The 10,833-nt window shown below is 49.8% G+C and overlaps 1 protein-coding gene across 1 annotated transcript in view; it reads left to right on the top strand.

The window, feature by feature from the left end:
* LOC135805460 (tectonin beta-propeller repeat-containing protein 2-like) overlaps window positions 1-8,705 on the top strand; it is a 14,831-nt gene extending 6,126 nt beyond the window's left edge. Inside the window, exons 8-12 of the mRNA XM_065319495.1 lie at window positions 931-2,175; window positions 2,673-2,754; window positions 3,435-4,831; window positions 5,534-6,499; window positions 7,546-8,705. Coding sequence (XP_065175567.1) covers window positions 931-2,175; window positions 2,673-2,754; window positions 3,435-4,831; window positions 5,534-6,499; window positions 7,546-7,950 — 4,095 coding nt within the window. The 3' untranslated portion in view covers window positions 7,951-8,705. The remainder of the gene's footprint in view (window positions 1-930; window positions 2,176-2,672; window positions 2,755-3,434; window positions 4,832-5,533; window positions 6,500-7,545) is intronic.
* The last annotated feature ends 2,128 nt before the right edge of the window (window positions 8,706-10,833 follow it).

Genomic DNA, 10,833 nt, shown 5'->3' with positions numbered 1-10,833 from the left:
GCCCCTTTGATTTTCGAAAATTTATCACTATATCCGGTGCATCACTATAGCCGATTTGCATGTTTGACCGACACATGGCACATGACTGCACATGAAATGATGCGTACACGCTGGAAAAAGCATGCTGAAAGTGCATGCATGCTCCGCGGACTGTGTACCGGTGCATGACACAGAGCAGTGCATGGCAGTGCAGTACGAGTACAGACTGTACATACATGTACATGTATGTACTAGAACTTCGATACATCATGTGGCATGGCTGCTTCTTCAGCGTGTTCTCCAAAAAAAGCCTGAGCTGGATCCGTACTCACGTAGATCTACTCGGTGTCCAACGAGTTGCGTAGAGCCAGAAATAGACATGAGTGGCTGTGTACGTGAGTTGGCAACATCATCGTGAGAGGCAACACAGCTAGAAACAGACAAGAGCATGCAGAAAGATACAGAAAAGGACAAGACCATACAAAGGGAGCGAGGGGTAGCGCAGCCAGAAAAGGACATGTGCATACAGAAACGGACAAGAGCATACAAAGGGAGCACATTGCAAGGGGTAGCACAGCCAGAAACGGACATGTGTGATCATCACTCTTGATCATTATATGCGATATTTTCCTGTACATTTGATATGGTTTGCTTCCTGAAGTCCATCACAATAAGCGATATATCGGTATAGCCGATAATAGTGTATATAGTGATATTTTAGCTGTATTTTTTCTGATTTGATTTTGATTTTGACGTGTTCTATCACTATAACCGGTATATCATTATATCCGGTCACTTTATAAACGATACTTACTGTACTCACGAAACAGTGGGACAAAAGTGGACGGCAATGCTGGGTCTAGTATGCTGTGACATGCCGATAGTGTCCAACGCATCTAATGTACTGTATGGTGAGACCTGCTCTTATTTCCTGTGTTTGCGTGTCATTAGGTTCAAGCCACTCTCAAGTTCAAGGATCTGATTGAGCAGGGCAATATCCCGGCAATCAAGCTCCTTGGTCGTCGTCGCGAAGCCAGTGCCAGTGGGGCTGCTTCCGAGGCCCAGCAGCTTGGTCGTCTGCGCTCTGCGTGCTCTAAATACTTGTTAGCATGGCATGGCGATTCGGTGTGGCTGCTGGACCCTGGAAACGGGCAAATGGCCGGCTTTACCAGCGGCATTGGCCCGATCCTGGATGTGTGTATTTACAAGCGCTGGGTGTACATACTGCGGGAGCCTCCGTACGCACGGCAAAGCCCCGTGATTCGGCTTGGCTTTGATCCATCCGTGGTGCCCCTGGGCAGCAGTCCAGCCCTTCCTCGCTTTCGAAATGTAGCAGATACGCCCAAGGGAATTCATCTACCAAGTAGCGCCTCAGAAAACCAACTGTCAGTGGCCTGGAGTAAAGTGGAAAGTGCCACGTCGGAAGACGCGTCTCCAATCACAGCCAGGAAATCAGAGGCTGAGAAGAATGATGCTTCTGCTGAAGATCCAGTGGCACCCTCATCAACTCCTGCTCAAGACTCACCATCCAGTGAAGTTACCAGTGACAAATTCCATCTTACAACTGAGCAGACTTCAATGTCTACCACCAGTGACACGACACACTCAGTGGATACAAGCGTAGAGCAGGTATCTGATGAAGCTGCCCACACCGGATCGAACAATTCTACAGCAGCAGATGAGCCATGTGTGTTAGCATCGCAGTCCAGTGAGTCAACAGATGGGCCGTCCACAGCAGCATCAGGCACGTCACTACCAGAGCCTGCGTCCAATGTGTCTGCTGCGAGCACTCCGTCACCCTGTCCTTCACCCGTTATGCCCTCGAAGAGCAGCGAGGCAGTATCAGTTTCACTGGCTACAAGCAGTGCTGCCGTGCTTAGCTCTGTTACCTCAACTGCAGCCGCCGCAGTGTCTAGCAGTAACAACAGCGTTGCTAGCACTGGTGAGAAAGTGCACCAGACAACGACACCCGAGCAGAGTCCAACCAGAGGAGAGGATGTTGCACTCGGTTCGTCGTCTTCACCTCGCTTGGCCCGTTCCCGGACACCGCCAAGCGCCAGCACCCAGGTCTCTTCAAACAGCCGTGCCACTTCGCCATCATCACGACCGCCGCTTATGTCGGGCGCGCCTGCAAACTCCAGCAAGCCTCCACTACTGCATGCTGCTGATAGCAAAGTGCCCATCATTCCACCACGGGTAAGAAACTATTCAGCCTCGGCGTCACTTTCTTTGGCAGATTTTGAGAGCTTGCTTCCCGACTATCTTGTTGACTTCTGCTGAGCTTGCTTCCTGACTACCTTGTTGACTTCTGCTGAGCTTGCTTCCCGACTACCTTGTTGAAGCTTGCTTCCTGACTACCTTGTTGACTTCTTGTCCCTGTGTATGGGTATTGTAAGGAAGAGTTTCTAAAAACAGAGAGGTTCCAGGCTGTCCAAGAGAGTGCTCAATACCAAGTGGTAGAGCTGGTTCAAACAATAGGAGGACAGAGAAAGTGTTTTTACTCCGAGTTTCACGCACTAAGTGATCATCAGAAAACAGTAAGGAAGAGTTTCCTCGGCTTTTCTGAGCCATTAGTATTGTAGTGAACTATCTTGCTGAAAGAGATCACGTCCATTACTCTCTTGATTTCATCTAGAAAAGTGTCTGTTTGAGATGTGTCTATGTGCCCTGTATTTCGTTTGCGCATGATCCAGTTTGATATCAGCATGGATGACGCTGACACGACAGTCCTCATCAAACCCAAGAATAAGCGGAAAGTAAAGAAGCCCAAGAAAGGTAGGTTGTCTGGCGTGACTCTCTTCTACCAGTGCACTGTATCGTTACTGTGCTCTCCAGAGTATAAGCCACACTTTTCCAACACTCATAAATAGTCATAATTCACCCGAAAAAAGTCGGCGTGGCTTATACCGTCGTGGACATGGAAATCATCATCTCAAGCGGCCCAGGGCGCTGGCCATGCGGCCCAGGGTGCTGGCCATGCGGCCCAGGGCGCTGGCCATGCGGCCGTCAGTACGCATGTGATCAACACGTACACTGCACGCAACGTTCTGTAGATCTACGCACTGACGGCGCCGGCCCCGCGTCAATCTACCGGATGTCCATGTCCACGTCGGTTACTATGATGGTCTAATGAACCATGAAATGCAGGGTGGATGTCTTTATTTCGTGACTAAAAATCTGGGTTTGGCTTATACTCTGGAAAATACGGTAATAACATTATAGATTTTGGATTCACGAAGCAAACGCTTTGGTTGCCTGTCAGGGGTCTGGTGAAGTGATGCAAGTGGTCAGCAACGTGTGGACAACTTGGTGTTGGTTAGGAAAGATTCAGAAAGATGGCACCGTTGGATAGAGAAGGCAACGGTGTGTGTGTGTGCCCCGCGGGTGAGGGCATGTGCTTTTGCATGTGTGTGTGTGTGCGTGTGTGTGTGTGCGCATGTGTGTGTTACACCCAGTGGACAGCGCCTCATCCATTGGTCTTAGTTCATCTTCCAAGCCATCTTCAGAGCCGGCATCTCCAGAACCTGTCAGAAGCCATGCTAGTCCGACACCAGATGCACCACCAGAGGAAGTAAGTCTTGCAGCTGCCGCTACTACTGCTGCTTCTGCAACTGCTACCACGGAACTGCTGCCCAGCAATGATATGGACTCTGCAGATGAAGAACGTAGACATGAATCCGTTGATGGCACAGAGGTTGCTGCTGGTCAGGCCAAAGCTGCAGAGCAGTTTGCAAAGACTGTTCCTGAGACTCTTTCCGCTGATTGTGTTCACTCCGAAATCTCATCGCGTGCAACAGCAGCACAGACAGACCAGTCTAACATTGCTGATGTTTCGCCAGCGAATGCCGAACCATCCACTGAGCATGCAACTACCGCTGCATGTGCGTCGACTGGTGCGGATTGTCCAAGCGAGCGCACTGCATCCGAGGTCAGTGAGGTCACTGGTGCTGGTCTAGCTGAAATGCATCAACCTGTATCTGTGTCTGTGCACGTAAGCAGTGTGGATGATACAAGCATGGCCAGTGCACCCAAGGCAGCCAGCGACTCTTTCATGCCATTTCAAATGAACAAGAAGGCACCTACTGCGCTCCTCTCCACTGCCGAGCTTGACTCGGATGACGAGTTAGCGCAGGCCGATCATCCGCTGGCAAGTAGCCCACGTGTTGCTTCCAGTCACGCGGATGCATCAGGTGATAGTAGCGGTGCTAACTCTGCCGTAAACTCCGGGGAACACAATCTCACATCTATCTATGATATTGGCCATGCAGATGCCGAGGAGGAGGATGAAGCAGCCCATGCTGCAGAGCCCACTTCAAATACCAGCCCAGACACTGCTGCTGCTACTGCTGCTAATGTCTATTTACCGGACAAGAACAAAGGAGCAGCTTGGGGACAGGGTGCGGCTGCAGCAGCAGCAGCGAAAGCATCTTCCTCTGACAAAGCGGCGGCGGCCAGCTCTAAACAGACGAGTATGGGAGCAGAGGACATGTCCTTGGCTGACAGTTGGGTGCAGTGTCCGTCACCTTGTCGTTACCCACTCAGCGAGATTGTCTGCACGCCCACGCACATCTGGGCGATTGACAGCAAGGACTATGTATACACGTGGTCGCTCAGCAAACGGCGTTGGATCAATTTAAAGGGCAGTGCACGGCACATCTCTGCATCTCCATCTGGTGATGTTATATGGGCCTGTTCTAAGTCTGGAAGTTTATACCACCGTGCTGGCATTGAGCGGCGAGTGCGTATCGGTACAGAGTGGCGCAAGATGGATATGAAAGTGAAGAGCATTGCCTTGGACTACAAGCGCAGCTGGGTGCTGACAGCCTCCGGTAGCGTCAAGCTGCGCCGAGACGTGAGTCGATGTCTGTGTTGGAGTGTGTACTGTGTGTCTGTGTGTACGTGCACGTGTGTGCAGCATGTGTATGTGCGTATGTATATTCAGTGCTGAACATTGCACATGCATTCTTTAGAGCCCGAGTTAGGGGTCGTCCGTAATTATCGAACTTTTACACGAAACGAACAAGTTTTGTTTATGGGTAGGTGAGTTGCGGAGAGTTTCATTCTGAAAAATATTGATAGCTGAAAGATTTTAACTGTTAAAGTCAATGTAGTTATCGCTCAGGTGGCGGGTGAGGCTCATAACTAAACTTTTTCATTCCGTGAAAACTAGCGATAATGCCGGGTGGCCCCTTATACTTATAGTATGTCAATACTGATTGCCGTTTAACGTGTGAACATTTCCTAAAATTAGTATGAGTTTATTTCAAGGCTGGATTGAGAATGGCTGATTTTGTGACTCTACCCCTAAGTGCGATTAAAGTGTACTGATTGTAGAGTTCATCATGATTGTCCTCATTGTCCTGAGGTTTTGTCACTTCTTCTCTGGTGTCACTTCTACTCTGGTGTCTGTAGTTAATGAAAGTACTCTGCCCTACTGGTGACAGTGTAGCAGTCTACTAGTAGTTCAAAGTGGAAGGAAGTACATGTACTGTGTTTGCATTCAGGCATTCTTACAGAAGAATGTGTTTGTTTCTCTCTGCCCCCGCCCCTGCAGGTGGATCTTGCTTGTCCGACCGGCCAGCGCTGGGACGACATGGTGGATGCTCCCAACAACCTGCGCTACTTGGCAGCTGGAAACGGCGTCCTGTGGGCCATCACCACGCACAACGTTGTCCTCGCTCGGCTTGGCATCAGCCGTCACAAACCACTGGGCACGAGCTGGGAGATGGTGTGTCCCGGCCAGAACTTCATGCACGTTGCGATTGGCATCAACGACGTGGCCTGGCTGGTCAACATGGACGGCGTGGTGTGCTTCATGAAGAAAGTCAGCCAGACGTCACCGCTTGGTGACAGCGATCTGTGGTTATCAGCTCTTGGCCAGTTTGTTGTTCACGATGCGTCTCTACTGGAGGCGCTGTGGACATGGTCGCTGGTGAAGCGTAGTGAGCCACTGAGATACGTCGCCTCAGCTCAGAACTGTGTGGCCGTACTCAACACTGGCTCCAATCTTCTTTTCTCCGGCGGCAGTATGGTGGGCACTGCGTACCGTACCATGTCGGCATCTGGCATCGCCGCCAGTATGCGCTGGATCAGTGTGTCGGCATCGGCCCTGCACTCCGACGACGGCCGCGTCTGGATGCTGCAGCGCAACGGCGAGGTGTTCTCTGTGCAGCACGGGGAACGACTCGCCGTCGTGGAGTCGCCCACCCGCCGACAGCTCACGCAGATCTCATCGTCGCTGGGCTCCGTGTGGGCGGTAGTGGCAAACGGTCAAATCCTGGAGCGCACTGGTGTCAGCGACTACTGCCCAACCGGCACTGCCTGGAAGCTCATCTCCACAGAGGCGCTGAAAGGCACGAAAATACGGCAAGTCTCCTGCGGCCTGCACTCTGGCTGGGCCGTTGATGACAAGGGTCAGGCTTGGCTGCGTCTTGGTGAGCTGAGTCAGATGTCATTGGGTGCTGCTGCCAATCCCTGGTTGCCCATCGACCCGCCAACAGCACAAACCAAGTTTACTCAGGTGAGTGGGTAGCTTGATCACATACACCCCTGCCACTCACCAGGCAGCGGAATGGTTCGATGTATGATTTCCGTATTAAAATAACCCCTGCATGCTACCATGCTACCCTTCCATGCGCATTGTATGAAATCCAATCTGCGATGCTAGCCTTCCTGTGTTTTTTTTTTGTAGATATCCGCATTGTTACAATGTTCGAAATAATGGGGGGCCGCAGGGGGGGGGGGGGGGGGGTGTTGATGTTTTTATTTGTGGGTGTACTCATTCCACATGATCTTTAGGCCGCGTTCGAATTGTCACTCTTTGACTTTTCGAGGAGTTTCGTTTTTCTGAAGAGGTGGCCTTATTGGCCTCTTCAGAAAAATGAAGCTCCTCAAGACTCCACAAACTCATCCGATGGGAGAGGTGGATTAGTTCTGAAGAGTTTGGAATAACTACGTCACGTAGTACGTGGAGATGGTCGATCTGATCGGACGTCATCATCGCCATGACAATTCCACTGAAAAACTCTAAAAATGATAGAAACCGTTCTAATGGGATACTTCAACTAATCTCTTTTAAAAATTTGTTCGAATAGTTGATGAAGACAATTCGAACGCTCCCTTCGTATCAGCTACGCATGTTTCACTGGAAATCAGTCTGACACGCAATGGTTTACTTCAAAGTACAACGCTCTGCCCATTTTGATCGGAGAAATGGCTGTAGTCAGTATTTTCAGCACCAGTGGATAAAGAATACATGTAAAGTTACTCATGTCTGCTGTCACAGTGGATTGAAGTGTACATTGTACTGTGTTTGAATGAGGGATGCAACTAAACTGGTTGCCTCATAGACTAGCTTAGCCACCAGTACAAGAGCATGTGAGCCGAGACACTATCATAATAATTATATGTACATGTATGATTTGAGCAGAGCTTCGTCATGTTGTGCACCAGAGCTGGTAATAACTTAGCGGCTTTATGTTCTCTCTGTTTTACTTGCATGATCATACTTGTTCATTATATGTGCATTGTGCTGATTGTGTTGAATGTGTTGTCTGCTTTATTCAGGTGGTGGTTGGGCCCGGTGGCTGGCACGTCTGGGCGGTGGACAGCGCTGGTGGTACTTACTCGCGTCTCGATGTCGGCATTGACAACCCGGCCGGCTCATGCTGGCAAGCCATCGGTGGTGTGAACAGCTCTCGCCTGGCCATCAGTAATGTCAAGGTCTGGGCGTGCTGTGCCAATGGCGACGTGGTCTGGCGCAGCAATGTCACGCCGCGCAACCCAACCGGCGACTATTGGAAACGCATCCCGGGCACGTTCTCCGACATTGCCGTCACGCCCGACGATGTCCTCTGGCTAATCGACTCTGAAGGCTACTTGTTCAAGCGAGAGACATCTGTGTACAACGGGAGCAGCACGCAATCCAAGCTAACTCACGGTGCTTCACTGGACAGTTGGGTTCTTATCTAGATCCTACTACCCACACGTTGCGGCTTGTGTTCAATGACAATGTCGTCCAAGAGACGCCCCAACTACTTCACCCGCTATCCTCTATTTCCTAATATTCCGAGAGAGAAAATAACCATGTAACAGGAGAATAAATCCATTTAGGAAGATGTTCATATTTCAATGAAGACGGCGTCAGTGCTTCTACTTTCCTTCGCATGGCGTACTTGTATCCGCGTACTGAAGACTAGGATTATTTGTGTAGGAATCAAAATGAACAGTGTATGAAGTATTAGTTGTGAACAGGCGGTGTCTGCCCCCCCCCCCCCCCCCCCTCTAATTTTCCTTCTAGCAGTGTTTGGCAGTCTATCCTTGGTGAAGTGGCGATCATGCCGGCCACTACCCATTCATTACGTGCTACAAACTGGCTGCTGCTGCATTGTAATGGCTGCTACTGTAGCCTGTACCTCCACGTGTCAGGCAGTCTCTCTCTCTCCCTATCTCTCCCTATCTCTCTCTATCTCTCTATCTCTCTATCTCTCTCTCTCTCTCTCTCTCTCTCTCTCTCTCTCTCTCTCTCTCTCTCTCTCTCTCTCTCTCTCTCTCGCTTCACCATCCTTGCTTGTGTCCCAGTGTGGCATTAGACGTCAGGTTGCCTAGTGAAGATATTGATGCTATGCTTTGTTATCTTGCTCTTATTTTCAATTGCTTCTATAAGATTTGTCTACAAATTGATTTTAATTTTATCACCGACTTTTAAGAAGAAGAAAGACACTTTACATTGCAGGGTGCTCTTGTTGCAGGGCGGGTGTACCAGGATCACGGATTCAAGTACTATGGACCAGTGCATTGTACCAAGAGTGCATGAGTAAGGGGCCTTTTATATGTGCAACTCCAGCCCGGGCTGGAGCAAGCGGGCCAGCCCGCCAAGGGTGTTAACATGTGCAAGGCCGGGCTGGTCGCCAGCCTGCAGTGAGTTTATATGCGCTGAGCACACGCCAGCTCGTTGTGCGTATGCAGCAAACACACTACGACTGTAATGTGCTGCCCCGGGCTGAGACGCAGGGCTGCAAGCCATACTCAGGTTATAAGCATAAACACTTTTTTTCTCACACAATGTATTCTTCTGCTGATTTCTTTTCGCGCTGTGACACATGTTTGGTGTGTTGTATCACCTCGTTTCTTTTTCCTGTTTTTCACATTTTTAGCTGTCCATATCAAAGTATTTTGCAAGTAGTTCCCCTTCCATTTTAATGTAAATCATGCATGTCGACAAATAAGCAGTGCTCATTGCACGTCCTTCTTGCTGCTGTACAAAAAGCTTCCTAGATTTTCAAGACAATATCGGGAATCCTCTTTATAACTTCCCTCAAGAGGTAAAAGTACCTATTTTGTAGTATGAACGCAGTGTCGATACCATAATAATACAACTCTGGCCCGGGCTGGTCTGTTTATATGATTGTGCTTCTTCTGGCTCGCCTAGCCGGGATCCCGGGTGCCTCGAGGCGGGATCCCGCCTCGCCGGGCCAGCCCGCTTGCCATGTTAACGCAACACAGGTTTTGTGTGGATTTGTGTACAACCCCGAGATCCCGTTGCAGGCGGGCTGGCCCGCCTGTCGACCAGCCCGGGCTGGAGCTGCACATAAATTATAATCACCCCCTAAGTCCCTAGCCGAGAAGCCTCTATTTACGGGCAAAACAACACAATAAATAATTATTATATCAACCTCACACAATACCAAAGGGACAAATAATTGTATGAAGAAAAAAGTAATGCCCCTCCTCCCCAAGAAAACTCAGTTGTGCTTGTAGCTGCGTAACTCTCAATCATGGGTACACTGTACGAGTCCATTGATGCGACATGGTTGTGCGCGACGCAAATCTGCAACCATTATTATTATTATTATCACAGACTTGCCTAGGAGAATACTGCACATTGCTCAAGGAGCTGTAAAATTATACTAAAACACCATAATAATTATTAATTAGTTGGACCACTCCCGCTCTGTAGTAAAGTTCTGGCCGGTGAAATTCAACCTCAAACAGTCAAACACACTGGCACACACACGCACACACACACGCACACACACACCACACACACACACACACACACCTTCTGACGCCGGATTCGATGATAGCGATGCTACGGCAGAAGCCATAGCAACTCAACGGCTTGCAAGGCGCTAGGCTGAAGAGTTGACCGCCACTATTCAGCCTGGTCTACACCACACAGTTACGAAGTGGCTTTTTGTGGCCAGTGAATCCTGAACGCACGCACACACGCACGCACACACGCACGTGCACGCACGCTTATAGTTATACTTGTTGCTCAGTGGAGTCAGTGCTCACTGCCAAAACTGGTCATGTGGTCTCCCCGGAAGAGAGACTCAAAAGGAATCTTGCGGGGAACCGCCCAACGGCCGACACCCCCTGAAATCCCCAAAACTCTGGGTGGACTTGAAAATGATCCCACTTATGGGCTCACCACACCAGTACAGTAAGTGGGTGAGGACAAGGTGCAGAAAAAGGATTGACGGCATCAGGGTATCCGTCCCGGGATCCAACTGCAGTTACCCCTGCCCCCAGTGAAGGTAATACTTGCTACTACTTCTAAGTAGCGTGGGTGGCTAAATCAGAGTAGATCTGATAATATAAGCTTCGCTAGCACAAGAAGTTAATCAGCCAGAAGCAGTTCATGGTTAACAGGTATGTATACTTCAAATAGAAATAGAAAGTATATGGACCTTGAAACCAACAAAGGTGGCAGATACAACATTACACCTTCAAGCAACCGAGCCTGTTGGCAACAGACCCAACACAATCAGGCATAAGTGTACCCACCAACCGAACTAGCTGGCACCCCCTCCCCCCCCCCCCCCCCCCCCCACACACACACACAGAGTCATC

Source organism: Sycon ciliatum, chromosome 1 (assembly GCF_964019385.1).
Source record: "Sycon ciliatum chromosome 1, ocSycCili1.1, whole genome shotgun sequence".
NCBI lineage: Eukaryota > Metazoa > Porifera > Calcarea > Leucosolenida > Sycettidae > Sycon > Sycon ciliatum.
The sequence above is the reverse complement of the archived record's forward strand: the minus strand, read 5'-3'. Positions and strand labels throughout refer to the sequence as shown.